This window comes from Ochotona curzoniae, unplaced genomic scaffold, assembly GCF_017591425.1.
Source record: "Ochotona curzoniae isolate NIBS_2020 unplaced genomic scaffold, NIBS_Ocur_1.0 scaffold_4505, whole genome shotgun sequence".
NCBI classification, from domain to species: Eukaryota; Metazoa; Chordata; class Mammalia; order Lagomorpha; family Ochotonidae; genus Ochotona; species Ochotona curzoniae.
In genome coordinates this window covers 8961111-8983382 of record NW_024467118.1, presented here as the reverse complement: position 1 = coordinate 8983382, position 22272 = coordinate 8961111, and the positions used below count along the sequence as shown (strand labels likewise).

Genomic DNA, 22272 nt, shown 5'->3' with positions numbered 1-22272 from the left:
GAGAAACAGATATTCCACCCCCTGGTTCACTGTTCAGGAGACTGCAATGGCCTGAGCTGATCCAAAGCCAGGAGCATCTTCTAGGTCTCCCACATGGGTGCTGGGTTCCAAGGCTTTGCACCATCCTCTATTTCTTTCCCAGACCACAAGCAGGGAGCTGGAAGGGAAGTGAAGCAGCCAGGATACAAGCTGGCACATCCCAGGTGAGGACTTTAGCCACTAGTCTACCACACTGGGCCCATTTCCATATCTTTCAGAAAAATTATTTTCACGTTATTTGAAAGACATTGTAACAGATAGAAACACAGATCTTCTTTGTTGGCTCACTCCTAAATGCCTACCGCATCCAAGGCTGGGCCTGGCAGAAGCTAACTCCTGGAGCTCACTCATCTGGGTCTCCCATTTGGGTGACAAAGCCCAAGTACTTGAGCCATTCATCTGTTTGCTGGATTGTGCATTAACAAGAATGCTTGAGTGCATGCACAGCTGGAGTCCCATCCCACAAATTACATCTGCTCATGCGTGTGTCTTTTTTAAAATGATGTATTTAATACTTGCTTGAAAGGCAGATTTTATAGAAAGAAAAAGATAGAAAAAGAAGGCATACCATCTTCTGATTCATTCCTCACACCGCCACAAGGCCAATGCTGAGCCAATCTGAAGGTGAAAGCCAGGAGCTTCTGGGTCTTGCACATGGTTGCAGGGGCACAAGGATTTGGGCCATCTCCTACAACTTTTCCAGGCCATAGCAGGGAGCTGGATCAGAAGTGGAGCAGGTAGGACTTGAACCAGCACCCTTCTGGGGAGCTGGCACCATGTGGTAGAGGATTAGCCTACAGCACCACCATGCTAAGCCCCATATGTGTATCTTTTTAAAAAATTTTTTCCCTACCACCATTACAGTAAAATACTCTATCCAGTCTCCAAGACTGCCCTTTCATGGGAAAATCCCTCATCAACAAGCCGCGTCTGATTCCAAGGCCTCTGCCCATTCTTCCGCTCACAGAAAGAAGCAAGCAGCTGTAGTTTTGTGTGGCCCTGTGCAGAGCCAAGGGGGAGGTGCGAGCCCAGGCTCCCACTCCACTCTTCTGCAGGCAGCTAAACTCTGATAAAACTGTCAGAGCTTCACCACTGGCCAGTATCCTGAGGATCCCACTCTGAAAAGTTGAGCTACTGACATGGAAAGCTCCCTGTTCATATGATGCTTCTTCAGGGGGCAGAAGCAGTTAGTATCTCCAGTAAGACCCCCACATTTCCCAACAGCCTTTGGTGAGTCTGGTTTCAAATTCTCCTGAGGTGCAGGAGTCTTACTGGTTTGTGATCTCTCAACTGGGGATCTGTATATGACTTGTTTCTGAATCAGTGTGCCCATAGGAGCATGGTATATCCCGGGCATCCTTCCACCATGTCACTCCTAGGAGTTGATTTTAAGTACGTGTTTTGTAGGACCTCTCAGCAGAATGTTCACTCAACACTAATTGAATTCACATCCCATTAGTGATATCTGAAGCTGGTGATCTTGTCCCTAGAGGGCATAGTTGAGTGTCAGTACAGTGAGATGGAATGGAACAAATGGGAGTTAAACAATACAGGCCTCTGTTCCCTGTGCCACCCACTATTGGGACTGTGTCCTGCAACAAATTATTGGATTGCTCCAATCTTAGAGTTGTGACTGAACATCAAGCATGAAAGTGCCTTTCTGACCGCTTCCTAGCATCACTGGCAACCGTGAGTTCTAACCTGTGGAAACAGACAGATGTGTGGCTGAGAGCCAGTGTTGTTACACAGGCATGCCAAACCTGGGAACACCTTCAGTCCCCTTTCACACCTAGTTCCCTGGCTAGGATTCCTTCATGTGCAGTAGTGGCCAATTAAGTGGCCCAGAGATTACAACCAGAAAATTCACTTCCACAGTCTTCATAGTGACTCGGGGTACATTTGGGATGTTTGTTGTTTACTCTGTCAAAACTTTCATTAGAGCTTCATCCATTGTTCCATTTGCTTTAAGTTCCTTCTCTTTTCATTTACCAGGCTTGCCAGAAATTTGATATGTCGTCTCAAAAATCCAGCTTTCAGATGCATTAGATTGACTTTTTCTTTTTGTTTATTTTATATATTTTTTGTTCTACTAGCTTTGGGTTTATTCTGTTATTTTTCTTTTTGTAATATCTATTTATTTATTTATTTATTTATTTATTTATTTATTTATTTATTTGAAAGGCAGAATTTAGAGAGAGAGAGAGAGAGCAAGAGCGAAAGAGAGAAAGATCTTCCATCTACTGGTCCACTCCCAGATGGCTACAGTGACCAAAGCTGGGCAATCCAAAGCCAGGAACGTCTCCCGGGTCTCCCACATGGGTGCAGAGACTCAAGGACTTGGGACGTCCTCTGCTGCTCTCCCAGGCACGTTAGCTGGGTCCCCACAGCAGATTATTAGGGTTCTTTTCCTCTGCTATGGATTTTGGATAAGCCACAGGTTGAACTTGAAAACTGTACTTAGTCTCTTCTTACAATTATTTTTGCCTTAGGATCTGTGCTTGCAACTGAAGGAACCTTCCAAGATGCCACCCAGAGGAGAGGGTCAGGACCAGCTGGCCACCAAAGAGGGAAGCAGCAGCGACGACGAGGAAAGGTACAGGAGGGGGTAATGACCTTCCAGCATTCCAGTGAACAAGGACTCAGTTATGGAAGGATCCATGCATTCCTTGTGCCCTCAGGTACCTTCAACTTAGTACAGGTACAACTCTTTTAAAAATGTTTGTGATGCACAGTTGTTTGAATCCAAGGATGCAGAGCCTGTTTATATGTAAGACCAACCTCATCTGACTGCATTAGCCCAAAGGTCGGGGGTGAGGTGAACTTAATAGGATTATGAGGTTGTAAGTGACTTATATCTCAGGGGAAGAGATATAATATTAACTCTAAACAGATTGTAGTAGGTTAAACATGCAAACTGGAAGAGCTACAAATACAATAAAGGGAATAGGAAGGCATAATACTAAAAACGGTTTAGCTCAGGCAGGATATTGAAACGGAAAGAGGATCAATGTGATTTACAATGCAGTATATCTAAATACTAGATATGACCATTCTGCCTATCTATTTTTTAAGGGGAAAAAAAAGAAACACTAAAAATCAAAAAAGCAAGCCACCGATAGAACATATTTTATCACTATCCAGAACTCATTTTTTAAAACTCTTATAAATCAATCATTTAAAAACTGAATTTAAAGATGAAGAAAATACTTGAACAGACACTATTGAAAAAATGTGAGTGGCCGAGAAGTACACGAACCTGTGATTATCATCAGTGGTCATCAGGGAAATGCAACACTGAGATGCTGGACCACCGCCCTGAAGTGAGTCACCGTGTGAAGACTGGTAGCACTAGCTGGTCACATCAGTGTGGAGCAACTACAGCTCTCCTGTGGTACCGGCAGGGGTATATAGTGTACAGCCACCTTGGAAATATATTGATGTTCTCTTGGAAAATTTAGCACAAACCTACCAAAATCACCACTCCTAGATATTTAAGAAAAAAAAAAGAAAAACAGAGAAGGAAAGAAAGACAAATAAAGACAGACAAACAGAAAGAAAGAAAGAAAGAAAGAAAGAAAGAAAGAAAGAAAGAAAGAAAGAAAGAAAGAAAGAAAGAAAGAAAGAAAAGAAAGAAAGAAAAGAAAGGAAAAGTAAGAATAGAAAAGGAAAACGCATAGAGCCACAGAGACACTGACAGGAGAATATTTATATTTATTTCCAGCATATTTATTCTTAAGAACCCAGAAGTATATAAACAAAATATAGAAAATGGTTGAACAAAGTATGATTTATTCACGCAATGGAATACTGCTGCTTAGCAACAGAAAGTGTGAACTAAAGACATGCACAATAATATGGTTGGCTCAGAAAGACATGGTCAGTGGGTGTTGCAGTCCAGCCTGGTAATACCCAGCACATACTCGGCCCTCGCATAAACAAGTGGGAGCTGCAGCCTAGCTGGAGCGACCCACAATAACCCCTACCAGGCCCGCCCCCTACCCTAGTTAGCCAATATGTGTAGCAGTAGTCCAGTCTGTCCCACACCCCATTCCACCCTAGCCCCTGTACTAGTTTTCGTGCCCTCCGGTGGAAGTGGTAACCCAAGAGGGAGGAGCCCACTAGTTCCCTGCCAGGACTCTCCCACTCCCAGATTATGCTCTCTCCACATAGTTCTGTGGTTTGACTTGACAGAACTAGGTCCCAGTGCCAGCTTCTGCCAGCTGATGCTGTGGCTAAGCCCAAACAACCCTCACCCACTCTAATTTTGTTTGCACCAGAGTGGAAGTTGGGGCTGAAAACAGAACCAACCCAGCAATTGCAACCACCAGCTGATCAGGGCGATGGACTGTGCCAGGCCCTGTACTTGCTAGTACATACAAGAATCTGGTCTGAGAACACCTCAGACAAAGTTTCTTTGGGGTTCTCCCCAATCGAAATGCTGGACTCAGAACCCTAAGACAGAACAGGTCAATCAACCATTTCAGCTATATGTTGGCAACGAAATACGGGGCAGAGACTCTATGATGGACTATGTCAATCAGTGGATTCTTCAAAGACCTCATAGTGCTTGGAGTGGCAAGATTGGCAGCGATTCATAACTGGTGAACTATCAAAACCACTTGAGCAAGAATCTCAGAGCATACCCTACATGCGGGACCTGGGGAGGGTGAGAAATTGGGTGGGCCTTCTCCCTTAATACCCCCCTTTAAACATGAAGGAAACAATATGGAAACAATAGTCTTACCCACTTTCCTATAGCCCTTGAACCTTTTTACCCTAATTAACTATGTAAAGATTGTCAAAACTATAATAAAAAAAATTCTTAAACAAAGAAAGACATGGCAAGAAATAAAGGATTACCATCTTCACCCATTTTCTGTGGCCATAATGAAATGCCACAGACCGGGTAAAAGTGTGTTTAGCTCTTTTCTCTGGCCAAGAGTTCAGTGCCAGAATCCCAGGAGGCCTTCCCACCGTGTCCTAAGAGTGGAGGGCAGCACCTGGTGAGACAGCAAGCCTGCCACAGAGAACTCGCTTTCCAAGCAAAGCCACTGCCTGGGGAGCCTCATTAATTAGTCACTTATCAAACATACGATGTTGGGGATTAATCTGCCAACACCTGAATTTGGTAGACAACACTCAAATCACAAGTATCTATCTCTTGATGCTTATGACCAGGCAAATGTAACGGTGATGACAATCAAAGCACTGGCTGCCTGTAGATGGATGAATTGACAGGAGAAAAGCATCATCTGGGATAATGAAATGTTGTATATTTGACATGTTGGTATTCTGGTTGTGTGTACTTATAAAAGTGTCCTAATGCACTGAATTTTGCACCTAAGATCCTTGCATTTCATTGTATGTAAATTTTATGTCAGTAAAACTCTTTAAGTAAGCCCTTCTGCTTGGAGGAAATGCAGCTTCCTCCCAAGGCCTCACCAGGAAAGCTGGCCTGTCCCACTCAGCCAGCAGGAGGTGCTGCCTGTCACTCTTCCAGGCTGGCCTCCCTAGCCTCTCTGGCCTTCTGCTAACTCTCAGGCTTTGTTCATATTCATAGTCCAGACACAAGTATCCCCATTTAGCACTCTTCAATAACACCTTCCAAAAGCTAGAAGAACCTAGGAGGATTAAGAATGGCAGGAAAGGGCCCGGCGCGGTGGCGCAAGTGGTTAAAGGTCCTCGCCTCGCACGCCCGGGGTCCCATATGGGCACCGGTTCTATCCCGGCAGCCCCGCTTCCCTTCCAGCTCCCTGCCTGTGCCCCGGGAAAGCAGTCGAGGACGGACCAAAGCTTTGGGACCCTGCACCCGCGTGGGAGACCCGGAAGAGGCTCCTGGCTTCAGATCGGCATAGCATGGACCGTTGCGCTCACTTGGGGAGTGAATCATCGGACGGAAGATCTTCCTCTCTGTCTCTCCTCTTTGTATATCCACCTTTCCAATGAAAAAATAATAAAAATAAATCTTTAAAAAAAAAAAGAATGGCAGGAAAGAAAACTTCTCCTTGTGAAATGCTTAGTTAACTCAACGTGGTTCTCATTGTGTCTCAGACACACTTTTTAGCACTTTAATGATGTTGACTAATAATCCTTGTATCTCCTGTGTAAAAATACTCCTGCCACAGAGAACAAAGCTCAGGCCCAGACCCTGTGAAGATCTGACCCATGTCAGCAGGGTGCTGGAGCAGCAGAGGTGGAATTGAAACCTGTGCAGTCTGGCTGTTGCATCCCTGCTCTTAGTCATGTGGCTGTGCTGCTGCCAGCATTCTTTTCATGTTTTTCTCGTTAACCCCTCAACCTGAGCCCATGCAGCTGGGCCTCCTCACTGCTGTCGTGCAGAGTGCAGTCCAGAAACCTAACCCCATAACTTCTGGTTCTCTAACCTAATGTTCTTGCCAGGGGAAGCAAAATGCCATCATGTCCTTCTGGCACGGTTGACATCAAATCAATTGTATCTTAATATCTCAGCTAGCTCAAAAGTTCAAGTTGGGGAACTGACATTTGTCAATAAATATGTTACCTGGAATGTAGAAATTACTTCAGCTTTAAACCAGTGTTCTGGTTTAAATATGTGTGTGTGTATGTGTGTGTGTGTGTGTGTGTGTATAGAGAGAGACTGAGAGAAAGAGAGAGAGAAAGAGGAGAGAGAGGCCTATTTCTAATCCTCCTGCTTATCCTTACGGCTCCCAGTAAAAATTATGAGCTTGCCCATGTGTGTAAAACACTGTGCTAAAACAATTTTTGTTTCATTCACTTTTGTAGGCAGGATGAGTTATAAAGTTAGTCCTTAAAGATCACTTTTTCAGAGACCTTAACGGTCCTTCCTAAGTTCTCAGTCATTATGACCATTGGTCATAACTTACTAAGCACCCACTAGTTAATCTAGCAGTCAGGCAGACTGCTGACTCCTGTGCAGGAACACTGACAACGTATATGCCAAGTCACTTTTGAAAAGCTGGGAGAAGAATCAAGATGGCGGAATAGGGTAAGGATACGTTTAAACAGACGGAGAAATAGTAGCCAGTGTGAAGCAGAGAGGGCACATTCCGGGAAATAGGAGAGGACAGAACAGCAACAGAGGAGTACCTGGAGACTGACAGACACAGGAAAACAGCAGACACAACAGTGCCCTGTTGCAGTGACTGATACCCCAGCAGCATTCAGCAAACGGGGATCTGAACTCCACCAGCAAACAGGTGGGAAGGGACGTTTACTGGGAGCTCCAGAGGTGAACCCAGACAAAGAACTGCCCGTCCTGCTGGTCTGTTTGATTTGACCAGGAGCAGAGACAAAGCGGCAGGTCCCAGACAGGAGATGTGGAAACAGGGTAGATTTCATAGCCCAGTCCGCCTCCTAGAATTGGATTAAGCACCATTTTGTTTAAGGAGGCAAGGGCTACGGGGCAGGACTGCTCACGCGCTGAGCTGGGAGTGAACTCATTTCTGACTCAGTGAACTGCAGCAATGTGGCATCCTACAGGTTCCACCCAAGACAGGTTGGGTAGCCCTCAGACTTGATGGCCAGCAGATCAAGAACTCTAGTAGTGGTACATCAGGTGCCATTTTGTACAGTGTGAAAGGACTTTGAGACTGTGGGGATAGCACTGAGCTGTGCATGTGCTGAGCTGGGAGCAAAGTCACTAAGCTTAGCGCATTGCACTGGTCCCACAGGAAAATAATACCAACTATGGCATCATATGGGTCAAAATATGTCCATGTAGCCCTCAGACCTACCAGTCTATAACCACCAACAATCTAGCTATATAGGACACCTAGTGTCTTCCTAATCCTGGGACCTGCTCCAACCAGAAGTAGGAGAAAGGTTGTACAGACAATGGTGTAGCCTCAGCACAGTATCATAGGAGGTAGAGACTGGTGAGCCAAGAGCTGGGGCTACGGAGACCATGGTGAAAATCTAACATAAGAACCCAGACCTGGAACTCGCTGGAGGGAGTGGCACAAGTGACTGCAAACAAAGAGCTGTGTACCAATTGCAATAAGTAAAATCGAACTGTAGACCTGTGGGTGACACAGCTTAGAAACCTGCCCCAAGGAGAAGAATCTGCTAACCAGAAGTACAATGAGCAAGAGCAAAAGAAGAGACAAAGGCACAATGAATATTACTGAAGACTCCCCTATAAAGGAACAAAACCCTTTGCCAACTTGAGTTAACTGAGGAAGACATCAAGAAAATGGGAGATACAGAATTCAAAACACTTGTTATAAAGCTTATTGTCAACAATGAGAAGCATGTAAAGCACACATTCAAGAAATTCAAGGAATTTGTCGCACTGGAAATGAATCAAATGAAAGCTGCTATATCCGAAATGAAGAATAGTGTGGAGCAAATTAAAAGTATAGTGGAGAATCTCCAGTATAGAATGAAGGAGGCAGAAGAAAGAATCTCAGAATTAGAAGATACTTCCTGTCACCAGGGGGAAACAAAAGGCTGGAAGCAGAGCTGGATCAGACTTTAAAAAGTATTCAAGAGTTGAAAGAAACTATTAGAAGGCCAAATATAAGAGTTATGGGAATCCTGGGCCCAGTGCCGTGGCCTAGCTGCTAAAGTCCTCGCCTTGAACGCGCCAGGATCCCATATGGATGCCAGTTCTAATCCCAGCAGCTCCACTTCCCATCCAGCTCCCTGCTTGTGGCCTGGGAAAGCAGTCAAGGACAGCCCAAAGCTTTGGGACCCTGCACCCGGTGGGATACCCGGAAGAAGTTCCTGGCTCCTGGCTTAGGATTGGTGCAGCACCACGGACATTGCGCTCACTTGGGGAGTGAATCATCGGACAAAAGATTTTCCTCTCTGTCTTTGCTCCTCTCTGTATATCTGGCTTTGTAATAAAAAATAAATAAATCTTTTTTTAAAAAAAGAGAAGATGCAGAAGGAGAAGCTCGGTTTAAAAATGTATTTAATGAAATAATAAGGAAATATAAGGAAATAATAAGGAATAATAAGGAAAATTTCCTAATTTGGAGAAAGAATTGGGAAACAACATCCAGGAGGGGCACAGAACTCCCAACAGGCTTGATCAAAAGCGATCTTCACCACGACACATGATCATTAGCTCTGTTCAATTGAGCATAAGGAAAAGATCCTTAAATGTGCATGTGAACAAATCAACTGACATATAAAGGAATACAAATTTATCTCACAGGAAACTCTACAGGCCAGAGGAGAAAGGAGTGACATATTCCAGATTCTAAAAGCAAAAAAAATGTGTCAGCCCAGGATAATGTACACAGCAGAACTTTGCTTTGTCTTTAAAAATGAAATAAAATTCTTCAACAATAAAGAAAAGTTGAAAGAATATGCCTCTTTCAAACCTGCCCTACAAATCATATTTAAAGATGTTCTCTTGACAGAGAAAAATAGCACCCACCAAAACCAAAGGCAAATGCAAAGAACATCCCAGTAAAATAACAACAGAAGACTAAATCAATGAACAACCCATTGCTAAAATGACAGGACCAAATTACCACCTATTTGTATTGACCCTGAATGTAAATGGCTTAAACTCATCAATCAAACATCATAGATTAGTAGACATCTTTGTTGTCTATAAGAGACACATTTTACCAACAAAAATCAGCAGAAGCTGTATCTCATGGATTTTGATGTTTTTGTTTTGGTTGGTTTCATCTCTTTAAAACACTTTCTTATTAAATTCTTCAGTGACTCATAGATCATACAGTAGCATCATTTTCTTCAAGCAAGTTCTTGATTTTCTTTTTCATTTTTCCAGTCATTCAGTTACATGTTATTTAATGTTATGGTGTTGTTAATTTCTTTTTTTTTTTCCTTCCTGTTGTTATGTATTGTGGCTTTTCATTTAAGGGGATGTATAGTAACTTTATAATGGAGATTATCATATCAAGTAGCATGTTGTTTAACTTCATGCCATTGTAAATTTCTATTTTTCTTCCTGCTATTGATTTTGTATTGTATTCATTTAAGGGGATGTATAGTAACTATGTAATAGTGACTATCATATCCAGAGATAAGGATGCAATGCAGTATGCATCTCTACTTCCAAAGATGGACTCCCAATGAAACTGTTTAGTATATCTTGACAATAGGATGCTGGACTCTCTGTCATTGTCCATGCCCACAATGATGGATATATGACTGTGTATGAAGAACTATAATATAGCAATGATATACGGGAACTCGGTGAGGGGGGAGGGATTTGGGGAGGGGATAAGGGAAATCCCACAATCTATGGAATTGTATTGTAAAATGACAACAATAAAAAGAAGTAAAAAAAAAAAAATGGTGAACAAGATGGTTCTCCAGGACCTGCAACTGAGCCGGCACTCCCTCCTCCTCCTCCACCTGAGACTTCTGGAGGTATCAGGTTGCTAGTCGTATTCCCCATTCTAGCATCTTTTGTGACTGTGGCCTTTCTATCTTCAAAGGATCAAAGTGTCCCTCAAGGAAGGAAGTGACCTACAACCCTCAGAGGATTCTTTGTGGAAGAAGGAGGCCCCCAAAATCCAGCATCTGCAGGGGGACTGGCAGAGCCAGAAGATAAAATTGCAAGCACAGGTAGAAGGGCAACTCTGGGGGTGGGAGAGCGGGAAGCACCTTCATCCTGAGTGACATCCTGCTTCTCCCTCCCCACCCTCCTCCCACCCCTCCCTACAGACAACCTTGGGAATGCATGCAGGGCCTGATTCCCATCCCAGCTGGGAAGGGAATTGTGGGCGGAGTGCAGTATGGGGTTCTGGGCTTTATTTATTCATTCATGCAAAACCAACTATGCTCCTAAAGACCTCCTGTGAAGCACAGATGATGCAGCAATGTAACGAAAGTCAGAGAAATCTCACCAAATTGTGTATGTCATGAATATATATGTATATTAGCCATGACAGTGAGAACAGTTAGTATATTTTATATTTTGGCAGAGAAGTGGGAACAGACAATAAATACTAGACCTAATAAATATATAATTCAAATAGAAGGGGATGGGAGCTTCAGAAAGAAGAAAAACAAAACCAGGCAGATGGAAAAGAAGGTCATCTGATGATGGGGTTTGGGTTATAGCACCAACTTGCTGGGGTTGTCAAGATAAAGGAGGCTGCTGATGGCTCTCTAGAGAACATTCTAGACCCTTTCATTTTTTTGTAACCCTTTCTCTTTCTTTTGGAAGGTCTATGTCACATGCTGTGGTCATTTGTCTTTTGGTATTCATGGCAGTAACTGGGGCATATTCTGAGGGACCTGATATCCCATTCTATTAGTCCGTCATCATTACTTTAACTAAAAGGCCTGGGAGGAGCTTTTAGGAAGGAAGATGGTTTCTCTTTGCTCACAGCTTAGGAGGTTGACTGACCAAGAAACCAGGTGGCTCCGTTAGTCTGGCATCTGATGATAGAACATATGTGGAGGGAAGATTACACAGAAGCCATGATGCCCAGAGACCAAGGGCAGGATCCTTCTCCATGTCCCTGTGTCCCTTCCCCCAGCCACCCCACCCAATCCATTCACTTCCTGTAGGCCACACCGTCAGATGCAGCAGTTGGACCAGGGCGCCACCTTGATGCATCCATCATCAACTCCCAGCAAGGCCTTGGGGTGTAGATGTCCGCATAAGTCTGGACACCCATTTCTGTTCAGATCATAACATCCAGACTCTTAAAGCCTGCATTTCTCACATGCTTCCCATTGATGAAGAGGCTCATCTAGGTTATATCAATGTTCAGGAAGCTTTAAAAAAAAATTTACTTATTTTTATTGGAAAGGCAGATGAGATTTACAGAGAGGAGAGACAGAAAGAATGATCTTCCATCTGCTGTTTCACTCCTCAAGTGGCCACAGTGGCCGGAGCTGAGCCGATCTGAAGCCAGGAGCCAGGATCTTCTTATGAGTCTATGATGTGGGTGCAGGGTCCCAAAGCTTTGGGCCATCCTCTGCTGCTTTCCCAGGCCACAAGCAGGGAGCTGGATGGGAAACGGAGCAGCTGGGACATAAAATAGCATCTATATGGGATTTCACTGAGTTATCACACAATGTTCAGAAAGTTTTAAAACTAGTAACAGTAATCCCAGGAAGGGATTATAGGCTAAGGGCAGCCCCGCACAAGTCTTACACATGCAGCAGACTGCACTGTACAAGAGCTCAAGTCACTGCAAGGAGAGAGGCTCTGCAGCACGGGCTCCAGGAGAACGCCCAGCTGCCAAGTCCTGACAGCCCAGCTCAAGGCTGCCCACCAGCAAGCTCTACACACGCCCAAGAAGGCCAAAGACAAGGACCTCAAGGTATGGGATGGTTATGAGCAAGACTGTTTACTGCACTCCTGCCACGTGAGTGCCTGCTGTACACTGTCCAGTGCATCCGGCTCTTTCCCTCCAATACCTGTAGTGATTATACAAGGTTATTACCCTGTTCCCTTGCATCACGTGAGGAAAGAGGCTCCGGGACATTCAGTAACTCACTCAGGGTCATGCAGCCACTAAGTTGTGAAGCACGGATGCACACTCAGGCAGGTTTGGCTCCTTGTAGTGCTTTTCCTTGTCTGCACATGATCCTTCTAATGGAAGAACAACTGGTGTTTGTGCCTTGGTGATGCAGTGCATAATGCATGCCGGGGAGTCAGGCTGAGCCTGAGCAAAAAGGAAGAGGGCAAGACAAGATTGAGCAAAGAGCAGCACAGCAGCAAAGACCTTCCCAAGGGTGTGGAAAAGAGGGTGTGAAGTCAAGCCCACCATGGCGCCGGCCTGGCAGTGTGATTCCAGCACTGCTTATCTGGTGCCTTCTCCCTCTGTCATGGCTTCATTACCTCCTGATCTGGAAGGATTCCTCCTTGCTCACCTTGGAGGTTCCTTGAAGAAATGGGCCTCAAAGACAGAAGGAAACAATGGTGGAGAGAATACAAGGCAGCAAGAAGCCAGGGAATTCCGTTCAGGAGCGGGAAGGAAGGCTTTCGGAAGCCAGAGAAGCTCCAGGCGTGCTGGTAGAGACGTCTCCAGGGAGAAAGCAGGCTGACGTGCTAATGAATTTGACCATATGGAAAATTGTTTCAGAGATGTTTTACGAGGAGTTAGAAGCTGTTAGGAGATTCAGGCAAATAGCCAGAGAACTAAGCAAAATGAAGAAAGTTATACAAAATAGAACTTTAAGCAGAATAATTTACTTAGCAGTGAATATTTCTGCCGGAGTCCAGCTCCAGCCAAGTTCGGAACTCAGGAAGGGTGCGTGGAGTCAGCGATAAAGAAAGACACAGACACAGGACACTTGGTGCGTTCTCACACCAGCTCAAGAAAAAGCCGTCCTTTTATTTACTCAAAAACCTTCTCAAGCTTCTACACAAGCAACTAATTGTTCTATTTTTTACTTTAAGACTAGAGGGGCATGTACAGACATTTGGTCATTCTGTCTGCACTTCAGGGCTAAGCAAGTGCCCCTAAAGATAATTCTGCAAAATACTATATTCATATTCTTCAAAGCAAGCCATTATTCATTCTTCAACAATAGCCATGGAGCAACAGCCAGGACTCCAAGGCCAAGGCACATGAGATTACCTACTAATCAGTAGTACATTCCTACCACATTTCTATTTCTACAATTTACCCATTATTTAATGGGAAAATAGGTCGCAAGGGGAAAACATAAAATCTAAAACAAAAACTTCAAATGTTAAATCCCCCTACAACTATAGACCCCTACAACCCCGTAAACAATAAAGCAATAATCAAAAGCATTTTTCTTTAATAAAAGCATCCTTAATTCCTCTAGCTAAAAATTATAAAAGCAGCTAAAACAATCACATTTTCTAGGCTCCAAAAAATTGCAAAGGCAGGCTAGCCTTTGAGATAACAATAACTATATTTATTGCCATAGCAGTTTCAGCTCTCACTCCCATCACTTGCATTCGTATTCAAGACATATATATCAAGCCCCTTCCCAGAGGGTGTGCTGTGTGTCTGGGCTAGGTTCTGAGGCAATAGTTAGCACACAATAAGGTGTCCAAAAATGGCATGGGCTTAATTGTGCTCCTGTGTGTAAATTGTCAAAGGCCCACTCACCAAGACATTATCAGTGACATTAACTCTCAAGCTCACATCAGTTGCAAAATCCTGCAAAAACTGTCTCACAGGAGCAAACAACAATGCCTCAATAGAATATAAAATTCTTAGTGGGGTGCTTGAGTGTCCATGCAGCCAGGGGGTGAAACAGCGTCAGGGTGGTCAGAGAGAAATCCACCAGGCCCTGCCTAATAGCTGGAAACTCCCCTGGGCCTTGCCGCACAGGGGAGCTGTTCTCTTCACACCCTCGTGTCATCCACACCCACTGCACGGACCCCAGCATATTTCCATATAATGAAAATATGGAGTTTATTTCAATGTAGTCAAGAAGCAATGCAGCTGTGGGAAGTGGATGGGTGAAGTATATATAATCTGAAATCCTCATCTACATAACATTAGGTAAGCCATAACCTCACAAACCGTCAAGATAGAATGGAGCCATCATCATATATATTATATAGGTATACACACATACACATATAATTTACTTGGCAGGCAGAGGGAATGATTGAGAGCTAGAGACAGACAGAATCTTCCATTTGTGGGTTCATGCCCCAGATACTTCCAATAGCAGAGCTGGGTCAGGCCGAAGCCAAGAACCCAGAAGCCACATCTGTGGCAGAGACCCAACTGTTGGAACTATCGCTTGCTTCACCCCACCGTGTGCATCAGCAGGAATTTGCATTGGCAACTGAGCTAGAAGTTGAGCCACAAATGCTGATAGTGCACGTGGGGACCCCAAGTAGCATCTTAGCCACTGCACCACATATTACCCCAGGTCCTCTCTTGTTAGTGGTGGCAGACACCAAAAGAAACAACCAGAAGGCCTGACGCTGGTGTCCTCAAGAAAAAAGAATGCAAAGGAAGGGGGAAACAGGATGGGAGGCTGCTGCATGGTTTTTATTTAAAACAACTTAGCTCTTTTCATATATTGTCCTGGTCAAAATATAGAATAAGCTTTAAAAATAGAGATGAGATTATTCACGTAGGCTGCCTGGCACTTATTAGGTCTAACCCTCAAAAATGTCATTTCCCTTACTTCTTTTATTCCTTTAAGTCTTTTTCCAGCCTGGCATGCAATGCAAGAGCTGGGGTAGATGGGTGCTCCAAGGTAATTAGCCAGGGCAATGCTTGTGCTTATGTTCACCTAAACTTTACTCTTCTGGGGCCCAGCCCCTGGCAACCCACAGGCTTTTCTCACAGGGAGCAGTTCTGGTGCCTCCCCAGGGTGGACCAGAGTGCCCGAGACCTGCCATGAGGTACAGAAGAAGGCCAGGAAACCCGGGAATGGGACTCAGGAGATCTTTCCCCAAGTCCGCATGGGATAGTTCCAAAGTAAGACCCAAGAAGCCAAGTCCAAGTTGTGATTGCAAGGCAAGGTGAAGTGTGCAGATTCCTAGTCCAGGAGTAAGAATGGGCTGCCTGGGCTCCAGTGCTGGGTCTGCCCCTCACAACAGTATGGGAATCGATGCAGGTCACGCAGCTTTTCATGCCTCTGCTTCCTCGTTTAGAAGATGACAGGCGATAGTATCTCAGGGGAGACTGAGAAGGTCAAAGAGGTAATTCAGGGTGGCTGGGGCAGTGTTTGGCCGGACAGTGAAGCTGCTGGCTGGGATGTGCACATCGCATTGGGCTGACTGTGTTCACCTCTCACCTCTGGCTCCTCGTGCCTGCCTGGGTGCAAACTGGGAGCTAGACTGAGCTTCCAGCTCATGGCTTTAGTCTCCCAGCCCTTTCCCTTTGAGGAATGAAACAGCAGATGGACAAATCTCTGTCTCCCTCTCTCTCCCTCTCTCTCTCCCTCTCTCTCTCCCTCTTCATTTCTCTCCCCCTCTATTCCTCCTTTCCTCTCCCCCCGCCCATAATGAATAGATTAAAAATAAACAAATAAAAAGCCACCCTCACTGTGCGCTCAGACAGTCCCAGATGGTTAGTACCCTCTGTCCTTCTGGGGCTCAGCTCCAGGGCTGTACTCCCGCTGCATCCTTTCTGTGACTATGGAAAAGCAAATTCATCCCAGCAGCCTCAGCCTCCTCATCTGAACATTACAGCGGTGTTCCAACTAGAACTCTCTTAGTTCTACAACAACCACCACCAGAAATGATATTAGTATCCTATTGCTGTTGCAAGAAATGATCATCTGCCAGTTGTTAGGGCTGTCCCCCTGGTAAAGCTTCCAAGGGACAGTGTGCTTTACCCATATTTAAGCTAGAGGTTGCCCAGATCCCCTGACTCCTGGCCTTCCCACGTCATCAAAACCAAAAACAGAGCATCTCTCTCTTCCTTCCTACCCCATTCCCTGCCCTCGACTCATACTTCTACCCTCAAGTCTCCTGCCTAGCCTTCCTCCTTGCTTCTCCTTCCAAGGACCCTGTGCTGACTTTGGGCCCACCCAGACAATCCAGGGCACATCTCTGAGTTGATCACATCCAGGAAGTCCCTTTGATGTGTAAGTTAACAGATCCTGGGCATTCAGGTATAGACTACCCAGATGTGGAGTTGAGCCAGTATAGAGGGACAGTTTGCACATTTGCTTTGGCAACTTGACATATAATAGGCTTTTAACAAATGGAAGAAATGGCAGAATCAAAGGATGAACAGATAAAGGAACTGCAAGAGAGGGACACAGCCAGTGTTCAGCTTCCATTCTAGACTGAAAAGCCCCAGAAACTCCCCCGTCCTTCTCCACTGCCTGTCATTTCTGCTCTCCTTTGCTCATCAGCCCTGGCCCTTCATCAGACAGCCAATTGCCCTGCTGGTGGTCCTGAATGTGTTCAACTTGGAGCCACATAGATAATGACTCTGTTTCTTCCCTGTCTACATACCACCAAATTGGTCCCACTTGAAACAGATGTCCACTCTGGTCTGGTCAGCTGTGGATGAGGGTGGGTTCATATGGTCCAAAATGGCTGCTGTGGCCAGGCCATTGCTGGAGCATTCACTGTAGTCTTATACATCATACTCTGCTGGGTCTTGGTGGGAGCTTGTCAGAGGGGAGGGGCCTTCTGCCTATGGGCTCACTTCATGCTTGTTTCTTCCCATGTGTGACCTCAGGCCACAGAGGAGCACCCCAAGAAGGAATCCAGCCACAGCCTCCAGATCCAACAGCAAGCACACCAGACCCTGGAGGAGAAGGCAAGGCAAGAGAAGATGCAGACACAGCACGGCCTGCTGCTAGGTACGCAGCCCACCGTCATGCAGGGCAGTCAACCGTGCATAGTGACCAGTTGGAAGCTGAGGGACAGGGTGGGGCCCAGGGGCAGGAGGCCAGGGTGATGATGAGCCTGGCTCTGCCACCAACTGGGTCAGTGTGAACCTCATTTTCCTTTTCCATAATACAGTTAAAATTGCCCCACCTCCTCCATTGCCCTATGTGCCCTAAATGAGAGACTAGAAACAGTGTCTGCAGTGAGAGCCTTTCAGAGGGGCTTTCTGCGGTTGCTTCAACCTCTCATTGCTTCTCAGAGGATTAAAGTGGGAAACTCAGATCTCTATGCTCCCGCAGGTCCCTGCCTACTCTGCCCATTCCCTCCTTATCCCGGCAGGAAACAGCCCCTCTTCAGCTTCCACATCAACAACCACACCCAAAATATTCTAATGGAGGCAGAGATGTTTTGGGGGTTCAAACCTGCTGGGTTGGTTTGAAGCCAGTGCCCAACACCCAGGGGCCGTGTGACCTTGGGCAAGTTACTTAACTGCCCTGCAAATGAGGTTAAGAGCCACCTTCACACGGGGCAGAGGTGAAGATCCGTGAGCAGATGCGTGCAAAGGGCCTGGAAGAGAGCCTGGCAGGGGGAGGGTACAAGCTATGCCTGCCCCCAGTTTTCTCTATTCCTACATGTGACACAGCACAACTGTAGCCTAGGTCAGTGTGTGAGAGGAAAGGAGGGGCGTGTGCACTCGAGCGCCTGGTATTTGGCGCTTGGGAACCAACACAGGCAGATGGGAGGATGGGGGGTGGTGGGTGATTGGATGGGTGAATCCTCGTGTTGAATACAGTTTAAACAATACAGATTCATGTGTTTGTCAATGGGAAGGAGACCACTGCCTGCTTGAGACCCTCACCTCCTTGGTCACTTGCTAATTCCTTGGCCTCCCGCTGCGGTGCTCAGGCTAAGTGTTGTCTCAGGCCATCTCACTCTAACCTGCCACTCAGCAGTGGCCCAGAGGGTCGAGAATGAAGACTTAAAGCCTTGCTTCACCATTTCATAGCTGTGCGGCCCTAGGAAACTTCGTACTCTGATACTGGCTCCCTTCATAAAACAGAGCTGGTGGCATGCTGCAGCATGTGGGGATGTGTTGGCACTTGGATGGGAATGATTTTGCAGAATTTGGCATATTCAGGGCTATTGTACATGGGGCTGTGGTTACTGTGACTGGGACCCAAAACCTGCAGCAGCTGCCCATTGTGCCTCCTTCCTAGACTTTCTTCCCTGCCTTCCAGACTCCAGCCTTGACTGTCGCCTCTCCTCCCGCTGTTCCTTCTGCAGAGTCCGTCGGGCAGGAGCTGTTAGGGCCACAGGCGGCCGGCTCTGAGCACCAGCAGGATCTGGAGGAGCTGCGGGTCCAGCTGAAGACACTGGGCAGCTTGGGCGGAGGGCAGGCTGTGACCCAGTATCTGGGCGACAGGGAGGACCACACCCTCAGCACAGAGGTCAGTACCCCAGCCCAGGCCACACCCCTCCCTTTGGAGCAGCTCCTGGAGGGCAGGAGAAGCTGGTCAAGGCCCAGCCTCTTGGGCCCGGCAGCATGGCCTAGTGGCTAAAGTCCTCACCTTGAACGCCCCAGGATCCCATATGGGCACCGGTTCTTCCCATCCACCTCCCTGCTTGTGGCCTGGGAAAGCAGTCAAGGACAGCCCAAAGCCTTGGGACCCTGCACCCGTGTGGGATACCTGGAAGAAGTTCCTGGATCCTGGCTTCGGATCGGCATAGCATCGGCCGTTGCGCTCATTTGGGGAGTGAATCATTGGACGGAAGATCTTCCTCTCTGTCTCTCCTCCTCTCTGTATATCTGACTTTGTAATAAAAATAAATAAATCTTAAAAAAAAAGATCCAGCCCCTCAGCCAGCATGGGGTATTCAGGCGACCCGCCAGCAACTGTCCTTGCTCTTCCTTTCAGCCCCTTCCCTATAAGTCCACAATTCCTAACCAAGCTGGGGAGCAGCAGCCCCTCACATCCAGCCTCTAGTATGGCTCAGGCTGGCATCCAATAGCCTCTGCCACTGGCTGAACTCTGTGCCTGCAGCCACAACCCCCTGGGTAGGTGTCCTGCCTCTGTCCCCTGCCTGGGTCACCTCCTCTGTCCCTTCCCATCATGCAGCTTGTCCCTCCTTGCGGGGGTCCTTCCCACCACCCTACCCCTACCCCGCTCCTGTGCACCAAGCCCTCTCCACCTGCTGAGCGCCCGGAGTACTGTGGTGACAACCTGGGTCTGCCTGTCATGTAGGGATGCTTTTTTTTTTTTTTTGAGATGTATTTACTTTTATTGGAAAGGTAGCGTTTCAGAGAGAAAGAGAGACAAAAAGAAAGATCTTCCATCCGATGACTGAGCTGATCTGAAGGCAGGAGCCAGGAGCTTCTTCTGGGTCTCCCATGCTGATGCAGGGCCTAAGGCTTTGGGCCATTCTTGACTGCTTTCCCAGGCCACAAGCAGGAGCAGGATGGAAGCAGGACTGCAAAGATTAGAACCAGTGCCCGTATGGGATCCCAGGGCGTGTGCAAGGCAAGGGCTTTAGCCACTAGGTTATTATGCTGGGCCCACAGGAATGCTCTTGTTTTCTGACATGGGCTGGGAGTTTTCAGAGAACAAACCCTATGTGCCCCGCCCCCTCTTGTGCTCACTGCCACCCCCAGTGCAAAGCAGACAGCAGGGTGTGCATCAGTGGGTGTGGACTGATGACAGGTTGGGATCATACATGCCATGTTTTGCTGGTACTGAGTGCTGAACAACAATTTCTGTGTTTGGGGAGAAATAATAGAACGTGAGGATTTACAGAGTGTTTAGCCCAGTGGGTTAACAGGTGTTGTCTAGGTCAGTGGGAGCCTCCACTGCCGATGGAAGAGGACAGAGGACACGCAGGACGAGGACAGCTGGGGACCAGAGTACCAGGAATCAGTGCTCGCCAGAGGGTCCCATAGGGGAAGCCAGGGAGCTCTGGGTTTGTGCCAGCCTCTCATCTTCATATCACATGGGGGAGGCCTTGAGCCTTCTAGGAGGAATGGTGTGGCCTCAGGGAAAAACAGAGCTGAGAGGGGCACCAACAGTGAGGAACAGCCCAGGCAGCACGAGTGGACTGGGGATGGCTCGGGACCACAGCAGGAGGAGTCATCCCACTCAAGCCACTCGGATCACTGGTGTTCCATCCTACAGGGACCTTCCCTAGAGCCCTGTGAAATAACACTCAGGTGTGGCACACCTGGGGACATGAATGGAACATTGGCCACGGACATGAAGGGCCCATTGGCCCCTGCCTCCTTATGGGTCAGGAGAGGGCTGCCTCCCTGCTCCGGCTCTTGCTGTGCACCTGCCGTGCCAATGGGTGCACATGAGCCTTTCACCCCACTCAAACCCAAGGGCAGGAAGCAGGCCCTCCCGGTGCAGAGCTGGTCAGTTCCCATGGGTAGTCAGCCGAACACTCAGCTCTCAGAAACCCAGGCATCTTCCAGTGAGCCTGGACATGCCAGCCTTCACCAGGCTGGAGTGACATCTGATCTCATTTAACGCTGAACACAAACCCCTGACATTCTGGCATCATGTCACTTAGCAAGCACCTATGCGGGACCTACTGCATACCAGCCACTGTGCAAGGAGTGAGGGACAGGGAAGACAGACGGCCCAGGTGGTTGCACCCGGCGTGTAGTCGTGGACTTCGTTCAATGTCACCCTACACACCGGGACCCCTGCTGAACAGAGAGGGTGCTCCAAGCAGAGGCCAGGGCATGCAACTCCTGAGCAGGGCGCTGCTTGCCTGGCCCTGGCCAACCCAGGGTAGGAAATCATTGAGGCCCTATAGCTCTGGGCAGGAAGAGAAGGAGCCATGCGGGTCTCCACCACCTCCGCAGCACAGCCCTGGTTCTTGCATCTCCTGAAAACACCCCTCTCGTGGCTGCCTTCTTCATCCTCAGGGGGCTGGCCACCCGGGCCAGGTCAGTTCCCTGCCCGGTGTGGGCGAGCAGGGGCTGAGCCCCCGGTGCCGGCTGCGGGAGGAGAACGCGCAGCTCCAGGACACAGTGCGGCGGCTGCGGGCCGAGGTGGAGCAGCACCAGCAGGAGGCGCTGCAGCTCCGCGGGCAGCACAGGTGAGTAAGGGAGCTTCCCACCTGCCCCTGCTTAAGGTCTATAAAGTGGAGTCACCTCCCATCCTAACTGGGCGGGGCCCGAGGCTCTTCTGAGAGGCAGCCCACCGGAGCCCACTTGGTCGGGGGTAGGGGAATGAGAACCCCTTAAGCTCAGCGAACGGCTGGCCAACATGACCCTAGGCAAGGTCCCAGAGCACAGAGGTTGGACGAGGATAGGGACTCCAAACTACTTTGGGTCACAGCCTATTCGAGGTAAGGAAAGGCTTTAGGATGAGGTCGCACAAAAATGGGCACACGCTCTATGAAGACAGCACATCACTGGGTTCATCCGTGGTCCCCCTAGTGCCCGCTTGTAGCTTAAACAAAGTGGTAGCAAAAAACTGAACAACCTCACTGCCGCTTGAGTGGTGTGAACACTCCTGCTCCTTGCAGTAACCACTTACGGTGAGCGCCTGCTGTCACCTGCACTTAACAGAGAGCGGGAGCAGTGTGCCCGGGGTGGCCACGAAGCGACGATGACAGCTGGCCTGATAGGCTGCTCTCCCGGCCAGTCCAGCTGCCTTTCCACTGCGGCTGCGCTCTCCTGGCTCCCAGGGTGCAGCCCTTCGAGGCCGCCCCAGCTGTCCGCAGTGTGGGGAGCTCTGCTTGGCGCCTGGGCAAGTCTGTGCTTCTCTCCGCCGCAGGCTGCTGGAGGAGCAGCAGCAAGCCCAGCGGGCCAGGGAGGTGGAGTCGTTGCGCCAGGAGCACCGGAAGGAGATGCAGGCCATGGTGGCGGAGTTCAGCGGTGCCCAGGCCCGGCTGCAGGCCCGGCTGGCTGCCCTGGAAGCTGAGTAAGTGCAGCCTTGGGCCCATGTTCGGGGCAACTAGCATGTGTACCACTTTGCATCCCAGTGTCCCTGGGC

The 22272-nt window shown here is 47.9% G+C and overlaps 1 protein-coding gene across 1 annotated transcript in view; it reads left to right on the top strand.

Moving 5' to 3' along the window:
• The window catches only part of FAM184B (family with sequence similarity 184 member B), an 80576-nt gene that overhangs the window by 51294 nt on the left and 7010 nt on the right, over positions 1 to 22272 (top strand). Inside the window, exons 8-14 of the mRNA XM_040966323.1 lie at positions 2529 to 2632; positions 10461 to 10618; positions 12142 to 12302; positions 17124 to 17247; positions 18560 to 18723; positions 21198 to 21370; positions 22054 to 22200. Coding sequence (XP_040822257.1) covers positions 2529 to 2632; positions 10461 to 10618; positions 12142 to 12302; positions 17124 to 17247; positions 18560 to 18723; positions 21198 to 21370; positions 22054 to 22200 — 1031 coding nt within the window. The remainder of the gene's footprint in view (positions 1 to 2528; positions 2633 to 10460; positions 10619 to 12141; positions 12303 to 17123; positions 17248 to 18559; positions 18724 to 21197; positions 21371 to 22053; positions 22201 to 22272) is intronic.